General features: G+C 40.6%; 1 protein-coding gene across 2 annotated transcripts in view; it reads right to left on the bottom strand.

The window, feature by feature from the left end:
* Positions 1–994: 994 nt before the first annotated feature.
* plod2 (procollagen-lysine, 2-oxoglutarate 5-dioxygenase 2) overlaps positions 995–22,244 on the bottom strand; it is a 158,908-nt gene continuing 137,658 nt past the window's right edge. The window contains exons 13-20 of one of the 2 annotated variants that reach the window (XM_067995027.1): positions 21,529–21,670; positions 19,812–19,874; positions 14,994–15,107; positions 9,234–9,299; positions 8,044–8,148; positions 6,782–6,928; positions 4,537–4,662; positions 995–2,204 (exon numbers count right to left, since the gene is read on the bottom strand). In XM_067995027.1, coding sequence (XP_067851128.1) covers positions 2,049–2,204; positions 4,537–4,662; positions 6,782–6,928; positions 8,044–8,148; positions 9,234–9,299; positions 14,994–15,107; positions 19,812–19,874; positions 21,529–21,670 — 919 coding nt within the window. In that variant the 3' untranslated portion in view covers positions 995–2,048. The remainder of the gene's footprint in view (positions 2,205–4,536; positions 4,663–6,781; positions 6,929–8,043; positions 8,149–9,233; positions 9,300–14,993; positions 15,108–19,811; positions 19,875–21,528; positions 21,671–22,244) is intronic. The other variant, XM_067995028.1, reaches the window with a different exon arrangement.

Raw genomic sequence — 22,244 nt, 5'->3', positions numbered from 1 at the left:
GAAACGAAAGAACAGTTTGCAAATCCATTGCTCCACCAAGTCTCCAATGTAGCCTCTATTAAACTAAATCATTCAGACAGATTAGGATCGCAATGCAAAGTTTCAGTTAAAGACACTATAGACTCCTGAAGTAAACATATAGGGCATGATTTTAAAAAGGGAAAAACAGGTGGGTTGGGGGCAGGGGGCAATCAAAATTGTCATTTTTGGGAGCGGCCAGATATCCTGGCTGGAACCCGCACACTTTTGAATGAGGTGCAGGCAAATCTGTGTGCGTGCAGCAGTCACCAGGAAGTCCCACCCCACTTAAATCCAACTGGCTGATAAAGGGGCAAATGTACCTCATTGAGGTACTTAAGATAGTTTATTTTTTGTGTATTGGATAATTAAAAAGATTTTAACATTACCTGGGCGGCTTTCCCACGGCTTCCGATTCACGCCTGGTGAACGCAAGCAGCAAGGGCCGGATCAGTGAAAGATAAACTAAATAAATAAAATTACATTTCCCATTGCAAACAAATTAAATAAACGTACCTTAAAAACAATGTTGCCTGGACCCCCTCCCCCCCCCCCCAACTCTGATCCCGATGTCCGCCCTCGGATCTTTGTTTCCCCCCCCCACATTTCTATCCTAACTGCCAGTGAGGTGTCTCTCTCTTTCTCCCCCACCCACCCACCCCCCTCGGATGTACAGCTCCTGTTGGCAGTCAGCCTGTCAATCAGGGTGGCTGCCGGGCGCAAAACCCAGAAGGGGCTTTGATTGGCCTCATTCCCTTCCGGGTTTGGTGCCCACAAATCACGCCCCCAACCCCGGACTTTTCCCGCCGGCATATTAAAAATGTGCCCATGATACTGATAACATGCTAAATCCTCAATCTGTTGTTTGCTAGTCACTAGTTTTGTGTACTTTATACAGCTTTCACTGTGACAGTCACAGATACACAATCACTTGTTGCTTGAGCAGTTTCGATTCATCAACCAACACAGCCAGATCTACTTTTCCAAAACATTACTTTTATTTAAACTTAAAAACACTTGGCAGAATAAGTTAACTTTGCCCTCCACAGGCAGGTTGCACACAGTACACTGAACTGTGGCCGCTGTCGTGCATTTTGTAGTTCCACTGAGCAGGTTTGTTCCGATTTGTTATCACCAGTCTAACACTATGACAGAAGCTGAACTTCACGGAGATTTATTTCTTCAAACAGTACAATTTGTTTTTGTGTGTACATGTAAAAGACCAAGAATGAAGACAATTCTTTTGTACAATATATGTGGCACTGCAACAGCCTTTAAAAGCAACTTTCTAGTTTGGTGATATTGGAGCAGGTTGTCACTTGAGAAGGTCACTTAAAGGAACTAGAATGGAGGGGGGAAGCAGTTTAAGTACAAGATACTTGCCTTTTCTGTGCCTGCACATTCATTGTGAGCAGTCTTCTCTATTTAAGGTGTCCGATGCAGGCTGATATTTGATACAAGTGTTCCTCTGATCATAGTGGTGAGGGGCCTACCTGTTGCTGCTGAATTGCACCTGGTTGGTCTGTTTTACACATCAACATTGAGAGCATCTTGTCATACTTGTCCTCTCCAAGTTTAGCTGCTAGTTAGCAGTCAAAATAAACTAGTAGGAAAAGAGAATAAAATACTTCTATTCAATCTGTAAACAGACTGACTATGCAGATTTCAGGACATCTGTCCTTGGCGTTATCTTAACATAAGACTCTAACACGACACTGGCCCATAGAGCTCTATAAGGAGCCTTTCAACAGGTGATTATTCAACAGCAAGAGGCAATTCATAACCAACATGCCGGAACATTTCCGCCAAGTACCTCTTCTCATTGACACTTGCCTTTAATGCAACAAATAATCATTCAAATTTAATAGAAATTTGTGATTTAAAAAAAAACTCATATCTGGGTCATCAAAAGGAAATTTTAACGCCTGTTTTTTAAAAATATTATATCTTGAACTGGAGGTCGAAAGGTTCAAAAGAGAAGCCTCTAGTCATATTTTGTGTGTTCATTAGGGTGCATGGTCATTAAAGTTCTACGGATCAACAAAAGACACTGCAATGTATCTTGTTCCATTTGTAGTTGGGAGCCCTTCGTGGAGATGAGTTAGTCTTCCTGGATGCATGAAACTCCATCCTTTTCTCACGGACTCAACGGCACAGTTATATCGATGAAATTTGCAGCCTCCACCCTGGAATGAGAACAGGATTTATTTTTCTATGTTTTTGAACAGCTAAAAATTATCCCACTGAATACTGAAAACAGACTACTACTAGAGTCTGTGTAAAGCATCGTACGTACATATGGTCAGAAGAACCAAGCACTAAGTTTCTGTCTTTCTCCAAGACTATTTTGTATTTGTAACAAAATGTGACCATTTGTGTAGTGGACACAATGCATAAAATATATCTTTATATCGACCTTAGAAATAAATGTTTAATGCTGGAATAAACTGTTTTTATGAGGATCAGCTTTGCCCCTTATACAAGCAAAAATAAACCACATTGGAACATTAGTTAGAAGTTAGCTATTGTTGGCAGGAGACTGAGTTGATCTGACTAGGTTCTGAAGGCTTTACAGGTTGATTTAGCCTTTATACCATTAGCAGATGATGCCAACTATCCTGGAGCTCCACATTCTTCAGGGATAATGCCTAAAGTTTGTGATATCAATGCTGCAAATGTATTGATAATCAGGAAATTCTAATGGCTGTCACTGGCAATCTACCAGAGCTTTATACATGAGGGAAGAGGCTCTTTCACCATTTGCTTCTAACCATTGGGTTTAGAATTCTACTTCAGGAGAATGACATCCACATACCACTTTTCTGCTTTTACATTGCCCATTAGGATCCAGAAGTCTTTTTAAACAGGTTAATGCCAGCCTTAAAACAACATGATTGGAAAATCATGGCTGGATTTTGTAAGCACATAGGTTCCACCTTTAAAATGGAGAACAAAGAAAGCAAATGCTTGGGGGTTCCTGGAACCTTGAGTTATTTTACACTACGGAGTATAGCAGATCGAGACCAACACATCTGCAATTGACTACACGTGTGTAACATAAGAACACCTTTTGAGTCATGGCTTGGAGGCTCCAAAGTGACCTGTAAGTTTAAGCACATCCGCAAACAGCTTCTTACATATCCATAGGAATTACTTTAAAAAACAGCACCCAAGAGGCACAGGGATTGCAAAAACACCTTATTATCTACATTTATAAAGTAATCATCAATAAGAAAAGTCATTTGGCCCATCTAGCTCATCTTTCTATGGAAACCTTCACCTCCTCCTCATCACATCATCTGTTGTCCTCTTAAATGGTCCCAGAGCTTTTGATTCGACTATTCTACCTTAAAGATCATTCAAGGTATTAAATCACTCTTTACGTGAAGAAGTACTTCCAGATATTAGTCCGCAACTTGCCTTTCATCAGTTTATACCCACGCCCCCAGACCTCCTGAATTAATTTGAAACTGTACTCCAAATTAAGCTTTTCTATTCCACTTACTATCTCAGTTTCCTCACAATTCAAATCTCTGACACTAGGGAACAGCTCATTGACCGTTCTCTGCACCATTTCTAGAGTTTGAATTTTTCTGTTGTGCCAAAAACTGAAAGCACCATTCAAAGTGCAACCTGACCAGAGCACTGGAGGAGGATTTATGCTCTACTGATTTAGCAATATTGCTCAGTATTGTTTGCTATGTTGATTGCTACTCCACAATGATTCAACACGATGATTTAGGCTTTCTGCCTTACACCTCCTTGGGACACATCTTAAGGCAGTGGGGGTGGGGACAGAGTGTGACTTTTGCCTTCGATGGAGATGTGCCCTTGTCCCCAACCAACTTTCTGGCTTTGGGGTCATTAGCATACTGAAGGAAGGCTTCCAGGCCTCTACTGGGAAATCTCACCTCAAAGAGGGTGGTTCCCATGCGGTAGGTCGTGACTCTGAGTATGTATAGGTCCTGGCTGCTAGGAACTCCCCTTCCCCCTACTGTTGAAAGCTGGAGGATTGGGCCAAACATGCAGCCCTCGAGTGCACACAAAGCAAATGTCGGTAAATATGGCGGAGGCTATATTGCCTCCATTTCCACAATGTTCATACAACGGCGGGTGTATTGTGTGCTGAAGAGACTGGTCCCTGGGAAATTGGGGTGGGGGGGGCGCTCAGTGGCAGGGACTTGGTGACACATGTTTCGGAGTGTTTTTCCTCAATTATTCATCCCAGATCTGCTGAAAAAAAATTAGTGGGAGGTTGGGGGAGGTGAGAGAGGAGGAGTAAATGTTGCATCTAACATCATTCCCAGATCTCATTTAAGGAGGAACAGTGTGTTAAAGAGTGAGATAAAAAGCTTAATCCAACTCCTTCTCTAACTTTCCCTAACTAGACAGCAGTCGAAATTAAAGTAGAGACCTAAACGTACTTAAAAGTAAGGCCTTTACTCAAGATTTAAGTGAAAAGACACTAGCTGACTCACAGACAAAAATCAAATAATACAAGGGACATGACTAACCCACCTGAAAATCTATTCCTTTTCTATTTAAGGCGATATTTATAGTGAATGTCGAGGAGTCATGATGAGGCCTTAGAGAAGGCTGTCTTGTTGGTGTATACTTTACAATGAAGTTCAGCATGGCAAAACCCTGGAAAGAAAATAAACCAATGGCAATGAAAACTATCGAGCTGCTTAACCATTTTTTTGTGATGTTGGTGTTCACATCAACTGCCTTTCCATCACCCTTTAGTTGTGTCCAAACAGAATTCATTTTTTTAAAACCTCTAGCTTGCTAAAAATGTGAAAATACATTTGAAAAAACAATCAAAACCCACAAGCTGTGAGTTAAACATTAACAATGTGGCCTAGATTTTCTGCTGAGCGCTATTTTAACATAACCTGTAAAGCAAAATGGATTAGCACTGGCATTAAAATAACATCAACTGGAAAGCCCAGCCTTGTTAGTCAGTTCTAGGTTGATACTGGTTTGTCTCCTATAAATCCATGAAGGGCAATGGAATAAGCATTTTGAAATGGATTGTGTTATGTGCCTCTTCCCTCTTGCCTCTTGCCTAGAAAGCAGGAAGTGAGCAGAGTCAATTTTACAACTCTATTGACAATGCTTTAGTCGGCAATATGTTCGTTGGGGGCCATATTAACAAACATGTGGAAGCATTTTAGTAAGTTCCAGTAATAAAGAATGATTAGTTGCAGGCAACAAAGAGAGGCAGCAAGTTATACCAGTAAAAAAAAACTTCCAAACAGAGCAACTCTTGAAAATTTCTATTCGAGGTATTTCTGGCTTCTGTGTTTCAGACTACTCTCGTAGCTTGAGAGCAAATGTAGCTATTGGTCCTATAGCTTTATTTTTTCCCTTTCTCTTCCTGTAGAGAAATGCCCATCAACTTGGCAATTGCCCATTGGTATGATTGAAATTAAGAGCTCACTGCAAGGGGAAATCACAGGTGCTGACTTTATCCCATCACTCCATAATTTAGCACGTTGCAGCATTCTAAAAAATGACATTTGGGCAAGACACTGATTGGCATTGTGGCATTCAACACTGCCCTAGGATAATACCATCCCATGCTTGTTCTCTCTTTGTGTTTCTAAACCTCCCTTTCATACTTTTCAACTTCCAAGAGTACAATGGCTACAGCACTAGATTATACTGACCGTCTTCCATCAAGGACCTTTTTGTTTGCTGAACTAGTTTAAGGTTGGATCAAAGTACAATTTATGACCCTCTTGTAGAATTCAGAATTTGTAGCATTACCTAACCTAACTGGGTCCACTCCTCTGAAATAAAATATTTAGACTGGAATTCAGTTATAGTGGTCGATGTGGTCAGTAGCCCAAAGGATTACTATAACTGACTGATCAGTACAGGCGATCCTAAACTGTACTGTGGAGCAACCCTCCTCAGTGCTCACTTGCACTTTAAACAGCTGAGCAGTAACCAGCTGATTAATCAACCTCTCCTCTTGGATGTCCTGCTCACCTGTTTAAAGGCCAGTGAGTCTAAGCAGTGCTCCACGCAAGAGTGACAAGTTTTAGAATGGGGAAATGAAAAGCACCAATATCAGAAGTACTATCATGCTTAGCAGCTCGATGGGAAGGAGGATCTGGGAAACACATTGGGGGTTGGGGGGACAGGCTGAGCAGCTGATAAATCAACAGTTGACAGCATTGCTCAGTGGTACAGTCAATAAGTGATCTTCAGCATCCATTGATATACTAACTTCTGCAGATTAACAAAGTTACAACAGAGAACGGTCTTTAAACAATGGGATCAGCCAGTAATGATTAGTGCAACCAAACTGGATTGATCACTATAAACAACTGCAGTTATGTAGTTTTGAAAATCAGATTTCAGTTATTCTGGATTCCACTATTGCAACGTGTTAAACTACGTTTGAATCCATGAATGAGCAGTAATACCCACGAAGGGTGACTTAACACCTGGATGACAATACCATGCCAGCCAAGTGTGAATTAACACCTGGAATACCACTGTCTGAATGGTAAATTGGTGTAAAAATTACTGATAAGAAATCACTCCCTAGAACATCTGAATAACATACAAATATAAGAAAATGTTTTAGCTTACTCGACCATGCACTGTCAGCTCATTCCACTGCAGCACAGACTGATTGTCACACTTTCATTTTGTTTATTTTAACTGATGAGCAAAAACTAGGAGTTGGCACAAGGCACAATTTACACTTGCTTTGTCAACATTAAACATTGTGAAGGTTGAGCCGTACCTTGGTGTGATAACCAGAGAAAAGCTTTAGTGTCACTGGTGCAATGTACTCCCGAATGAAGTGCAGCCACACGTGATCCAGTCCAACCTGGGTCATGTGAATGTCATCAGTAGGAACATTTTCATATCCGCCAACCAGCCGCTTATCCTAAAACAGAACAGATGTGCCAATAGGCTGAGATCTTTCAGCTTCAGGAAAGTTAAAAGAAAAACACAGAAAAAAGCAAACATGCCAAGACCTCTGAATTCCTGCAGGAAGATCCACGATTAAATTGGGACCAAAAAAAATCCTCAGTTTCTGTGATCTTACCAGTCAGTAATTTCTAAAAGCTTGCTTTCTCTTTTGATCATCACCATTGATAAATAGGGCCATATTGTAAAGATAGATGAGACCGTAGACCCTGGATTTCGGATTTGCATAGCCTGGTTTAAAACACGGTGAAGTCACCTTTCACCTCATCAAATTTAAACAAAAAATAGTCCCAAAAGGCTGTTCTCGTATTATTTCACAGAACAGTAACAAGACAATACAGAGATCATCACCATGAACACAAAAAATTGTATCTGTTTTCTACAGTAAAGGCTCATGATCAACACCCAGGCAGCCGGACTGGGTGATGTAATTATGGATTAGTCTCTCGCCCTTCACCTCTGATAGCTTAGTTTGAATCTTCATACTTGGAGATGAAAATTTCCACCACTGTTTAGGGCCCTATGTGAAATAAGTTTGGACAGTTGCAACACAGTTCTTGGTGTGCATTGGCTCACATCATAAATAGGCATTAATTAGATTGTCTCATTCTGAGAGGCCCATTTGTGTGGGAAATCGAAATGTTACACAACTGCACTGTCCTGAGACTGGGGCTTTGGCATGTTGTTGGGGCAGATAAGAGGGAGCTGCTCTTCTACAAACAGCTGTGCTATAACTGACCTGGAAGTGCGTAAGACTTGTTATTTAAAGCTCAAAATTTGCTAAAAATTGGAATCTATATCCAGAGCTCATATGAATTAGTGATTATACTGTAAAGTGAGCAAGACACAAGGGTGTGGGGGGAGGGGAGGAACAGAAAGATTAAAGCTTTCACAAAAACTAAGTGCTCCTTTTTTTAATAAGTCAAAGTAGTTGTTAGGAACTAGAAGCGAAATCTGCCCACTCCGATATTCGCTTTTTAAAATATATAGACAAAATGGGGGAGAGAGAGAGAGAGGGAGGAAGAGCAGTGTAGCCTAATGGAACTGTAGCAAACCAATCCAAGGTTTCACCTCATTCTTTCCACCAGACCAATCGCCATAGTGCTCTACTTCCTCTACGAGTTCATCACATGTTGTATCCGAAAATATGGGGAACCAGAAGACATCTGGGCATGGCTGCCAAATAAATAAAAAAAAGACTACATTAATCAGCTCTTAAATAGGTGGAGTGGAAATACAGGCTGCATTCCCCACTGGATGCAGAAACAAATTAACCTTCAAGCAACCACTCAGATCAAAATGGCAGAACACATACAGTGGGCAAGTTACAATGCAGCAACAACAGTTTGCAATCAGATCTGTAAGACCGAATTATTGCCTAAGCTTGCCGCTGGGTATGAGTCATTTTTTATAACTGTAATATCTGGAGTATATTTTAAAGAAACTGCAGTTTTCTTACTGAAATGCAGCAGGGATGCTAAGCACAGTAGAGATGGTGTGACATACGTGAAAGGATAATAAAAAGGACAGTGATTTGTGGCCTGAAGATCTATGGCATTATGTGACAGACACTATACTGTACAAGTTTTTCTGTCCAAAAATACAGGCTTTATTTCCCCCGCTCATGACCATTTTCCTTTACCAAAATGTTCAACTGTTTGTTAATGTAAAGAAACTTCAGATATACAGCAGGGTTATAGTGAAAAACAATGGACGTGTGGGGCCGGATTTTCTGCTTCAGCGTTCCGAGCACATATCATAAAACTGCGCAGTCCAAAGTCCATGGTATTCCGACTAATAATTTTAGTGAACGGATAATCATGAACTAGGTGTAGGCAATTTTGCAATTTGCAATCCAGGCGCTTGCTAGAAGCGCTGGAGTGGAAAACCCCAGCCGTAACATCTTAGCTGCAGTATCACAATGGGTGAGAGATGCTGGATGTGAGAAGTGACAGAGAAATAGTAACCATCTTCTGACAAGAATGTTCAGATAAGAGGGATATAATTTGCAAGGACAAGACGGGCGTATTAGAAAGCTTTTACAATGTGCTGCTGGAGATAGGCTTAGTGGTTCTGTGTCTGGAATATATCGTGCACTGAGGAAAGGACCGTGTGCCTCAGTGTATACAGATAAACTGGGCACTGCCTTAGCAAGTGGAAAAGTTCCAACAGTTTTCAATGTTACCATCTGGCGATCTGTAAAGAGCACCAAATGTTTGAATGGACAGTGCTTTGATTACTATCAGGGAACCATTCCATACCTCTTCAACCACATTCCCTGTGAATATCTTTGAATAGTTTGGATGAATGTATTTTTCCTTCCAATCCTGGAAAACAAAAATAGTGATCATCAGGATAAAGCAAAAGATAAAGCCAGCTCATGCTTTTGAAATGGCAGAGTTACACAACAGGTATTATTGTGCCATCCTGTTTCGAAGTATTTTCCCCCACTCCTCATTCTCTCTGTCTGATCTGCCATGCATCATCTCAGTTGATTAAGCAGGCAGGTGATTCTCCCTCCAACTTTCCCTCGCTGGAGGTTAGTGCCTAGTCTGTATCAGGCGCCTCTTCATCACTTAACACCCCAGATCAGCTCATCACTCAATCTCTCAGCAAAACCCCAGAGGACAGCAAATTAATGGATTGTGAGCCTCATAATATAACAATGGTAGAAACTAGAGGTGCAACCATATACAAAGAGTTTGACAGTGGGGGGTGGGGGGGGGGGGGGAAAGAGAGAAAGAGGATGTAGACATTAGGGCCAATTCCATGATTTGGAGTTGAGGGGAAATAAGCCTTGCCAAAAAAAAATTTTGGTGTTGGGTGGGGTGGGAAAAAAAAGAGGAAAAAACTCTTTCCCATAACCTCCATTCCCCCAGTGGTTGCACCTATAGAATGAACCTTGGCTTGGTACTGCCTTTACAATGTAGTGGGGCTCCACTACAAGGGCCTGGATTTTAACTCTAGGTAGGTGGAGGGGTGAGTTGGAAACTTACCCACTGCTGCAGAAACCAGGCCCGGGGCATTTTAAGTCCCAGGCCTCATTAACATGGCACCAGTCCACCTTCCAAAATGGCTTGCCGAAAATCGGGCAGCTCATGGATGCTTGCTGACACAAGGTAACTGGTAACACAGGTTCTGGGGGTGTCTCGCCTGGGGGAGGGTCCCGTGTTTGGTGGTGATGGGGGGGTTGGGGGGGCAGGAGTCTGAGATTTTTTATTTGTGCATGGGATGTGGGCGTTGCTGGCAGGGCCAGCAATTATTGCCCATCCCTAACTGTCCTCGATAAGGTGGTGGTGAGCCGCCTTTTTGAACCGCTGCAGTCCGTGTGGTGACGGTTCTCCCACAGTGCTGTTAGGTAGGGGGTTCCAGGATTTTGACCCAGCGACGATGAAGGAACGGCGATATATTTCCAAGTCGGGATGGGGTGTGACTTGGAGGGGAACGTGCAGGTGGTGTTGTTCCCTTGTGCCTGCTGCCCTTGTCCTTCTAGGGTGGCAGAGGTCGCAGGTTTGGGAGGTGCTGTCGAAGAAGCCTTGGCGAGTTGCTGTAGTGCATCCTGTGGATGGTGCACACTGCAGCCACTGTGCGCCGGTGGTGGAAGGAGTGAATGTTTAGGGTGGTGGATGGGGTGCCAATCAAGCGTGTTGCTTTGTCCTGGATGGTATCGAGCTTCTTGAGTGTTGTTGAAGCTGCACTCATCCAGGCAAGTGGAGAGTATTCCATCACACTCCTGACTTGTGCCTTGTAGATGGTGGAAAGGCTTTGGGGAGTCAGGAGGTGAGTCACTCGCCACAGAACACCCAGCATCTGACCTGCTCTTGTAGCCACAGTATTTATGTGGCTGGTCTAGTTAAGTTTCTGGTCAATGGTGACCCCCAGGATGTTGATGGTGGGGGATTTGGCGATGGTAATGCCGTTGAATGTCAAAGGGAGGTGTTTAGATTCTCTCTTGTTGGAGATGGTCATTGCCTGGTACTTGTCTGGCACGAATGTTACTTGCCACTTATCAGCCCAAGCCTGGATGTTGTCCAGGTCTTGCTGCATGTGGGCACAGACTGCTTAATTATCTGAGGGGTTGTGAATGGAACTGAACACTGTGCATTCATCAGCGAACATCCCCATTTCTGACCTTATGATGGAGGGAAGGTCATTGATGAAGCAATTGAAGATGGTTGGGCCTAGGACGCTGCCCTGAGGAACTCCTGCAGCAATATCCTGGGGCTGAGATGATTGGCCTCCAACAACCAGTACCATCTTCCATTGTGCTAGGTATGCCACTGGAGAGTTTTCCCCCTGATTTCCATTGACTTCAATTTTACTAGGGCTCCTTGGTGCCACACTCGGTCAAATGGTGCCTTGTTGTCAAGGGCAGTCACTCTCACCTCACCTCTGGAATTCAGCTCTTTTGTCCATGTTTGGACCAAGGCTGTAATGAGGTCTGGAGCTGAGTGGTCCTGGCGGAACCCAAACTGAGCATCGGTGAGCAGGTTATTGGTGAGTGAGTGCCGCTTGATAGCACTGTCGACGACAATCATCAGCAAAGTGATGGAAGGTGAGAGTATACTGATGGGGCGGTAATTGGCCGGATTGGATTTGTCCTGCTTTTTGTGGGCAGGACATACCTGGGCAATTTTCCACATTGTCGGGTAGGTGCCAGTGTTTTAGCTGTACTGGAACAATTTGGCTAGAGGCGCAGCTATTTCTGGAGCACAAGTCTTCAGCACTACAACCGGGATGTTGTTGGGGCCCATAGCCTTTGTTGTATCCAGTGCACTCAGCCGTTTCTTGATATCACGTGGAGTGAATCGAATTGGCTGAAGACTGGCTTCAGTGACGGTGGGGATATCGGGAGGAGGCCGAGATGGATCATCTATTCGGCACTTCTGGCTGAAGATGTTTGCAAAAGCTTCAGCCTTATTTTTGCACTCACGTGCTGGACTCTGCCATCATTGAGGATGGGGATGTTTACAGAGCCTCTTCCTCCCGTTAGTTGTTTAACTGTCCACCACCATTCAGGACTGGGTGTGGCAGGACTGCAGAACTTTGATCTGATCCGTTGATTGTGGAATCGCTTAGCTCTGTCTATAGCATGTATATCGTCCTGTGTTGTAGCTTCACCAGGTTGGCACCTCATTAGGGGAGGCCTAAAGGAATACTCCTGCCCCTCTTGGCCCCACAAACGGAAAGAAAAAGACTTATCTTTCTTGGCCTCTTCTGCCCAGGCTCAGAGCTGTTAAAATTACAGCGGTGTCTCGAATGTGTCATCGGCGTGCGACATGCACATTTAAAGAAGGATCCCGATGGCTTTGGATGGGTGACCCTTCCCAGGAAAGCAGGCTAAAATTTTGGATGGCGTGCTCCTGGCGGCTCCAGGGGGGAAAAATAACTCGGGGCATTTTAACTGCTTACCTGCCTGATTTCTGCCAGGTGCAAAGGGTTAAAATCACTCTTCAGTGTCACCATGCCATTTTTGCTCTAGTTTTAATATCCAGCACTACTTCCAGCTATACAAATGCAAGTTGTTGTTGTTTTACATTATAAAGGCATTTCCCAAAGCATTTAAAATAGTGCCAAATCATACATGTAAATAAAATATAATGTGGTGTAATATGAAACTCAGTTCTTTTAACATTAATTACTTTTTAACTCCACAATTTTTCCATTTCCTCCCTTTCTCAGTAAGACCCCACAGGAGAGTGAATTAACTAGTTATGGAGCACACAACTGTACTGTTACAGCTTCACATCTGGTTCTCCCACCCTGTCTCATTATGAAGAAGTTTTTGTTCTCTGTGCTCCACTCCACAAATGCTGATTAAATGGAGCACATCAGGCCAAAACTGTTTGTATTAAAGTGACTGTTGCAAATTGCAACCAGTACATAAAATAAAAGGAGAAATAAAGACAGACAATTGTTCCTAAAATGAATCGAAGTTCATGCCTTAAACTTTGTTTACGACAAATGCCTATTAAACAAAATTAATTTTGTGAATACAAAACTTCTTCCTATTTGCGGCAAATTATCAGATGCTGAAAAACAGTACTGCACAGGAATGTTGACGTATAATAATTAATTAAAAACTACATATTAACAAAATAATATGATCTCAGAGGCTACGTCATGGGGTTTAATCCCTCATAAAACTCAATAATAGTTACAGCTTTGTCACCCCCTGAAATGTGGCTGTCATATAACCCTGATCAGTTTGTCCATCCTTTAAAAAAAAACCCTGCACCAGTTCTCAGACTTCTGTTATTCTTCTTAGATTTTTGAAAATCTAGCAATTTGTACCAAACACTTCTGCTGTAAGAAGCATAACAAAATTCTAATCCAATGTAGACTTTAATCAATGGCGATATGCTTATGTAGAGACTGCATCAAATATTGAACTATACATTTAAAATTTAAAAATCAGGGTAAAAAGGCTCCATTCCCCAGTTCTCCAATACCACCTGTCAGAAATGCCTTTTAACGGTCTGTTGGTAGCCTTGTTTTCATAGAATCTTTCAGCACAGAAGGCGGCCATTCGGCCCATCGTGCCTGTGCCGGCTCTTTGAAAGAGCTAGCCCAATCCCAATTATGTCCCACTCCCCTGCTCTTTCCCCATAGCCCTGCAACTTTCTCCCCTTCAAGTATTTATCCTATTCACTTTTGAAAGTTACAATTGAATCTGCTTCCACCACCCTTTCAGGCAGTGAATTCCAGATCACAATAACTAGCTGCGTAAAAAAAAAATTCTCCTCATCTCACGTCTGGCTCTTTTGCCCATTACCGTAAATCTGTATCCTCTGTGTAATGCACATGTTAAAACTATTTTCTGTTTTTTAACAATGAAAATTACCAGACTTTATTTCATCATAATACAGTTGTAGACACCACATTACCCATTGGCTTTCATCTAGTGGATGATGGTCCTTGCAGTTTATTTTATAACTTCTCAGTTTTGGAGGCTTGGCTGCTAAAATGATGCATGTTTGTCTTTTATTTTGTCACCTTCTTATTCTTTTCATACCATAGCCGGCTTGCAAGATTGCAGCATTTATTTAAGAACATAAAATATACAACAGTTAACAAAAAGCCAGTGAACCATGAAACAAGCCTCACATGCCATCATAAATATCGCCGCATTACAGTAAAACAAAATGTCTTTTAGTCAGCTTCATAACTGATAGCAAGAGAAAAAGGTGCTGAGCCATGAGTGAAATACAACTCCTGCCAATTTTCAAATGCTTAAATGTTTCTATCCTATATATCCTTGCAATGTGCAAGGTTTTCCAGTATGATACTTAAGACTTTTCTCAGCACTTGAATACAAGTGGAATGTGCACTCTAGATCTCAATATGACAGTACGTCAAACCATAATAAATACATTCCAACTGTTGCTTGGCTGTCTCACATTATACTGTGGCTAAACAGCCTAGAGTATTGCACTGTTAGCATTGATCCTTCCTAACACAGGACACAAGACACCAAAGGAATCTCATCTTGTCGTAACAACCTTGATGTCTACAATGGATTATCATTAGACTATACTGGCAGACTGTGCAGTTGCAGCAAGCTTTACAAGTACCATAACTATGACTAAATATCAAAATAGCCTAGCCACTATTTATGCCATACAGCAGTGTGTTGGTGTTACAGGTCAAAACAAATAGGGTGTTGCAAGGCATTGATGTATCTCGAGGTATAAATCATTTGAGTTCTAGCTCTCAATGCCATTTGATTATTTCATTAAAGTGCCACGATTAGTTACTGCCTTGTTACATAATTCATAAGTACTGATCATCATATATGCAACACATTCATGTTATAGGTTATACCTTGATCAAGGCATTTTCTCAAATTATTGAATTAATAATGAAAATTTTACAACAGAACACAATTGGTTACCGGAAGAGAATTCAGAAGACAAGTATAGATATTTGTAAATAGTTAGGATAAAATCATCATTTAAAAACAGACTTTAAAAATGTATACATCAGATTCTAGACTTTATTAATACATTGCAAAGACTCACCAATGGGTTGTCAAAGATCTGCCATAGATCACCGTGCAAGTGTGAGCTATTGTAAGTTTCAGTTGAAAGAAGTCGTCCAAATTCATGTTCGTTGCTAACGTACATGAAAATGCCCTAAATATTAAAAATTTTAAAATTACCACTTGAAAGTTACTATCACTACAAAAAACTGCACTATAAAAAAAATCAACTTGAAAAGATCTATGCATTTCTTGAATGAGCTTTTGTGTTCCAACAATTGAAAACTGGAGGTAATGTGACCCTCTTGCTAACTCAGCATACAATGTAGAATTAGACAAAAATACAAGACTTCTTTTATTCTCCACAACACTGAATATTTTTTGCAATTTTGATCAGCAGAATTCTTGCAAGAGATTGCATTGCCCCCCCCCCTCAAGGTTGCATTACCAAACAGTTCTGGAGGGGGCAATGCAGATCAGGTAAGATGCCTGCATGTCCAGTCTGTCACATGCATCTTAAAGCGCCCTTTGTAAAGAGCTTCCTTACTCCATTAATTTTGAGGCTTGATCCAACTTGTATGGATGTCCAACCCCACTTCACATAGTGCTCGCTGAGAATGCCTAGCTAGTGCTTGTTCTCCAAATATTATTTCAGGCATAGGAAATAATCTTTTGCACATTCAGTGCATTTTCATGCAAAATACACTCTGAACATCGATCGCTGCAGTCATCTTTGAGGGAACTTGGTCCTGAAGGTTTTGCCAAATTCCCGTTGCAACCTAGTAATACCTGGAAATAGACAGTTATTTTGACTTGTTTTAAAACAACTTTTTAAAAAAAAGAATGGCACGACAATTAGACATTAAGATCAACTTTCTGGAAATAAAATGAGGGGAGAAGTAATTCATTTTTTTTTTTTTAAAAAGGACCTTTTGAACTTACCCTTTTTGCCATATAATTTGACAGAAGCTCAGTGTAAACTGAAGCAAACATAATACTAACCTATATATTGGAAACACTGAGCATCCCTACTGAGCTTGGGATATCCCAGATATGTTGAAAGATCACTGTGCATATTGGCTGTCTGTACAAACATCCAAGAAAGCTTTACCGTATCTGGGTGATAAAACAATACAACCTCCACCCACCTTCGTAATAGGAGGTTGCAGGGTTCGATTTCAGAGAAGCAGTTTGTTAAAAAAAAAACCTGCCTGTTTCAGTTGGGTAGATTTTAAACAATTCTCCATTACAACACTCCATGGGGTGGATCCCTTGAACTGAGGTCGTCGTGCCTTCTATCCACTGATTGTGCAACATCGTTGACAGTTGCTATTTACTTCTGAGAGTCTTACCCCGCTGAGCGGAACAATACTGCAGGTGGCAAGACTCGGGCAGGATGAAAATAAACGGGACTCAATCCTGTTGTGAATTTGGAAATGAAAGAATCGAGAGGGTGATAATAACTTCAATTGCATAAAAGACCAGATTTCAGGGGTGCAATTACACAAGTCTTCCCTTGGTACAATTAAAGTCATCCTTTCACAAGTGGCCTTGCATCACCCGAGGCATTGACAATGGTCCTGTTGATCTTCATTAAAACATTGCTGACCTGGGTTTTCTGCTAGTGTGCGCGCCAGCCTGCTGGTTTTGAGTCAATTAAAACAAGGTGGGGGGGGGGGAATCATAGGCTGGCAAGTGCAGTAAACCCCAGTCGTTAAGTTTAAGAACAAGAACAATTTCTTTTCAAAATGCATCTGTTGCGCATTTTTTGGCGTTATGCAAGGTTCTAGAGAACACTTGCATTCGTGATTAGCAGAAAAAAAATCTATAAAAGGGGAAGCATGTTAATAGGACATTAACAATAGTTCAATATCCTACCAATTTAAAGCACAGCTTGCAGGAATCTCAGTTGCACACTACTGCGCAAGTTAATTTTGTTTTTCAAGTGCAACACTTGCCACGGGGAGGGCCAAATCTACTGTCACACCATCAACGAATTGCAAACGCAAGAGAATCTCCCCACCCTCCATCCCCCCTCCTCACTGGTTTTATTTGTGAAATATATAATTTGATAATGGAACAAATTTATGAAAGCTGTGCACTGATCAGGTAGAATATAACTGAACCAGTGTTTTATTCTATGTTACGGGATGGAGATTCAAAACTAATGATCAAAAGGGGTGTGTAAATAGCAGCCGCAGGGAACATGGTGGGGGGGCGGGGGGGGAAGGTCTGGTTAAATCACTGATATTTGCATATATCTCCTAGCAAACGTTGAAAATAAACCTTTAGAATTCTACACTGTTGTGATGCAAAATATAAAATACAGCAGACGTTCAAATCTTTTCTCGTGCCTCCTTTCCTATACTATTCAACATATATGTGTACTAAACTATACACAGGATCTCATAACTAGGTTGCCTTTTGGCTTTGGACTGTGTAACATGTTTCCATTTTTAGCTTGAGAATTATGTAGTGAGCTATCAAATCAGTGGTTTTCTGTAAACCTCCAGCTACATAATTCCCTTTTCCCCTACCCTCTGCATTTGGAAATTTACCTGAACACTGAATGGCTATAAGACAATAACAGTACTGTACTAAGAATCTGCCACGTGCCTATTCCCTTTATTTAAGGTAATTGAGAATTGCTAGGCTTTATAAATTGGAACAATCTAAATAACTTAAATAAATGCAATACTAGTTAGCATAATCATAATTATATACCATAGACAAAACGCCATCTACAACGAGAAACTGTGGAAAATGAACTTTACTTCAGTCGACAAGACTTCTATGGTCAGGCTGTAACTTCACCTTACTTGTCAAATATACTGTATCTCACGGTTTTTGTCTGTGTTATCATTTAATTAGGCTGCATATAATATGTGGAGGTCAAATTTACATGCAATAAAAATGAAATTTAAAATAGTCTGTATTTAAATTTTGGTGTGTAATATAAACAAAACTCCACTTCAAGAATCAGTAGACAATTGAGTTTATACACATTCATAATTTGTTCATAAATACAGCTGTAACATCACTTCCCATACGTTAAATGTAAGGACTTGCACAACACCAGGTTATAGTCCAACAGTTTTATTTTAAATCACAAGCTTTCGGAGCTTTCCTCCTTAGTCACTCACCTGACGAAGGAGGAAAGCTCCGAAAGCTTGTGATTTAAAATAAAACTGTTGGACTATAACTTGGTGTTGTGCAAGTCCTTACATTTGTCCACCCCAGTCCATCACCAGCATCTCCACATCATCCCATACGTTAGAAGGTGTTATATACTTGTAAGATAAACAAAGCAGTGCAGCATTTCCCACTGCATATCCAACATAGATTTGGTTCACTGTGTAACCTTGATCTTCCTAACTTGTGGGATAAACACAGAATCCCAAGGTGTATCTAAGACCGACCTACTGTATGCGTGTGGTCCTTTTCAAAAAGATGACATATAGTATTCCTACAGTTCTGTGTTCTACATCCTCTAGGTCTTTGGTTATGATGTAATCAAAGACTTCCTTGTTTATGGGATAAGACATAATATCCGAGTGTTCTCCATGTATCCCCAAAGTCTTCCTCACTTACATGATCAGCACAATATCCCAGAGTTTGTCGTAGCACATCTGCAAGATCTTCTTCAATTATATGACAAGCACCCTAGAGTTTTTTTTTTTTTTTTTTTTTTTTTTTTTTTTTTGAGTGTTTTCAAAGTCTTCCTCATTTATAGATAAACCACAGTGTCCCAGAATTCTCTACTGATCCACAAGGTCTTAAGCACTGTATCCCGGGATTCGCTATAGGACATCTTCAAGGTCTTCCGCACTGATGGGATAAGTGATAGTATCCCAGAATTTCCCCCTCTTCATTCTCATTGCAACAACACTCAAGAAGTTCAATACCATTCAGGACAAGAGAGCCTGCTTGATTGGCAGCCCATCCAATATCTTAAACAACCACTCCCTCTACCATTGTCGCACCGTGGCTACAGTGTGTACTATCTACAGGATGCAGTGCAGTAACTCGCTAAGGCTTCTTTGACAGCACCTTCCAATCCTGCAACTTCTTCCACATAGAAGGACAAGGGCATATATCACTGTTCCTTCATCATCGCTGGTTCAAAATCCTGGAACACTCTACCTAACAGCATTGTGGGATTAACTTCACCATACGGACTACAGCGGTTCAAGGTGGCAGCTCTCCGCCATCTTCTCAAAGGCAACTAGGGATGGGCAATAACTGCTGGCTGTGCCAGCCACACCCATATCCCAAGAATGAATAAAAAATGTTCTCTCTCACTTATAGGATAGGCACTGTATCCCAATGTTCCCTACTGCGTATCCTCAAAGTCTTCCTCACATAGAATAAAGCACTGTACCAGAATTCTCTACTGTGTACCAAGGTCTTCCTCACTTGTGAACTGATCGGATTCCAGGGCTCTCCATTATGTATCCTATTTATTACACACATAAACACAGACAACATGGCTATTCTAATCACTAACTTAACAAAATACAGCGAAGTAAGAAAGACAAAACCAAAAGGACAACAACATTTGGCCTCTTAAAAAAAAGTATAATTCTTATATTTTTGGGTCAATTTTGCACTGTTTAAGTAAAACAGTCATCCGATTCAAATTACATTTTTGTCTTCTGTAGCTTGCCAAAACCGATCATCTAAGGAACAATGGGGCAATGAGCACATTGTGCAACTGATGCTGAGGAATGGGCAATAAACCAAATACATTTACACAAGTACAGGATTTAAGCAGATACTTAATACAGCTAGTCCTTCAAGTTGAAAAAAATCAAAATCACGAGGTTTTAAAAAAAAAATGAAGGAAACAAACATAAACCTTTGGGGGCTTGAACATATGGCAACTTTCCGGAGTAGGGGAGCCTTTTTCCTTTTCTATAGTCTAAAATAAAGGAGAAGCACTGGGTAAGATTCATCATCTTGTTTACAAAACACCGGGAACATATCTTGTGAGGAGACAGACAAGAGTAGACACCAGAGATTTACAGGACCAGTCACTAACAAAGCTTGCCTGGCTAACACCAACAGGCAGGTGCATAGCAAAGCTGCAGAAAACAAGTGACAGACAACCTGCTAGCTTGATAAAAAAAAATACACAGCCCAGCCCCTTCAACTGATCACCGCAACATAAACTCGGCTAGTTAGTAATGCGGGAATATAGTTAATGATGGTTAATACAGGCAAAGAAAGGTTAATAAACTAAGTGAAGTGCAACATCAGCCACATGATCCAATTGGTTCAGGAATATGGTGCAAACAGACAGAACAAAATCAATCGCTTCCAGTTGTGGGTCAAAACCGAAAAGGAAAAAAAATAAATTGGCAAACAGGTAATCGAAGAGACAACAGAGATATCTTAAATAGAAACAAGAGCATCGTGCCTGATAGGGTACAGCACGTACACGTACAGTCAGTGCCACATCAAAGGTAGGACAGTACTTGCCAACTCTCTTGATTTGAGGTCAGTAGGCTTTTCTCCCACCTATTTGCTCATGAATGAAAATGTTGAAATCTGCACATTTTAGTTCCGATTTAAACAAATGTAACATAGATACAGTAAAAATGATAAACTGTCACAGTATTACTGTTTTCTAACAGTAGAAAATACATGTTTTAGAAACAAAAATGAGAGAGCGATGCCCCCATGCAAAACCTTGGTAACTTTCTTACAGGAATCACAGGACTTTTAACATATTAGTCTCTTTTGGTAATTCTTCATTTGAATTGAGGGTTATAACCTCCCCTTCATAACAGGGTCCATAAAGAAGTGTACATAAAACTGGCTGAAATTATTAATCCGTATGCCAATGTAAACTCAAACAGACCAACAAACTACAAATTTCTGAAATATTTTGCTTCTTTAAAAATAATTTACTTTCAAGTTATTCCCTATTCATAAAAGTGAAGAGTCCCTTTTGGCTGACTCAAACAGAAAAGTTGGCAAGTTTTACAAGAGTATTGTTTTAACCTTTTGAGAAATGCAGAAACAATGTTACAACAAAAATAAGAAGTAAAATACAAGATTTAAAAAATAAAATCAATTATTCAATAGATTTTTCCCAATACTACTTCATAATATTCAACTAAGCATTGAAAGAATGTTTTTTTTTCATATTATATTTAGGTAGAGCATTTGCATTTTTGATACAGGGCATTATACATTCAGAGGTATAAAGAACAGTGACCTTTCACTGAAACATGCACTTTGAGACACATACAAAATCCTAATTAGTTTAAGGGCCCATTCCACTGAAGGGTTCTGAGCATTACTTGCATTGCTATAACTGGTGTGCCATCAAAATTGGTATAGCAATTGTCACTGCATTTAAATTACTTATTCATTAAAGTTAATTCAGTATGGCCTTATAATTGACATTATAAGAAAAGGTTTAATTTACAAATTCTTCAGGGTATTGTCTTACTTGTATATGGGCTTTATTTGAGATCAATTCTTGTACAAACAACTTGCCAAAATGAATATGGTAAGAATCCATTTTTGTAAAAAAGTAATACACACACACATGCCCAATCCCTTACCTGTTCCCTGATATTTCTGCAAAGTGACATATCAGAGTCCATCCTGTCCAGGTTAAAATAGTTCTTCTCCTTTAACTCTGTTCTTAAGACCGCTCCTTTAATAAGGTACACATGGGCCAAATATGGGACATTCCACACACCTCTATAAAAGGTACATCATAAGGAATGTGAACATTTCAAAACAATTTCTAAAAAAAGTCCTAAGTCAAACATACTGCTGGCATATAGCCAAACAATATATACAGTGTTTAATAATAGTCCTAAACACAGAAAGCTATTTGTTCCAAATGTTCCTTTAACAGCATTTCATCAATCTTTACGGACATGAAAATATATACTCCAGAGGCAGCACACACTCGCTGTGAAGCAAAGTATCTTGCAATAAGAGTAGGGCTTCCCTAAGATTATAGGCCCTGCTCCAGAAGGACTTGTAGCATCAGCACTATGAGCCCCTTGCTATCTTGGGAGCACAGACATGTTATTTTCTACTTGGCTATGTGCCATTATTAAGTCTTACAATTTTTTTAAAAATACAGGGAGAAAACTATTAACTTGCACTAAATGGGAGGGAGGAAACGTATACCAACATAGAAGTATAAATAGTTTTTAAATTGTGCTTTATTTAAAAAAAAAACAAAATGTGCCTTTTCAACTAAGCACTGAGGCTGCCCACCCTCAATAATTTGGTTGTGCTGCCTCCTCCAAAGTGACCAAGT

This window comes from Heptranchias perlo, chromosome 13 (genome assembly GCF_035084215.1).
Source record: "Heptranchias perlo isolate sHepPer1 chromosome 13, sHepPer1.hap1, whole genome shotgun sequence".
Taxonomy (NCBI): domain Eukaryota; kingdom Metazoa; phylum Chordata; class Chondrichthyes; order Hexanchiformes; family Hexanchidae; genus Heptranchias; species Heptranchias perlo.
Note: the sequence above shows the minus strand (reverse complement) of the source record. Positions and strands in the feature narration are given on the sequence as shown.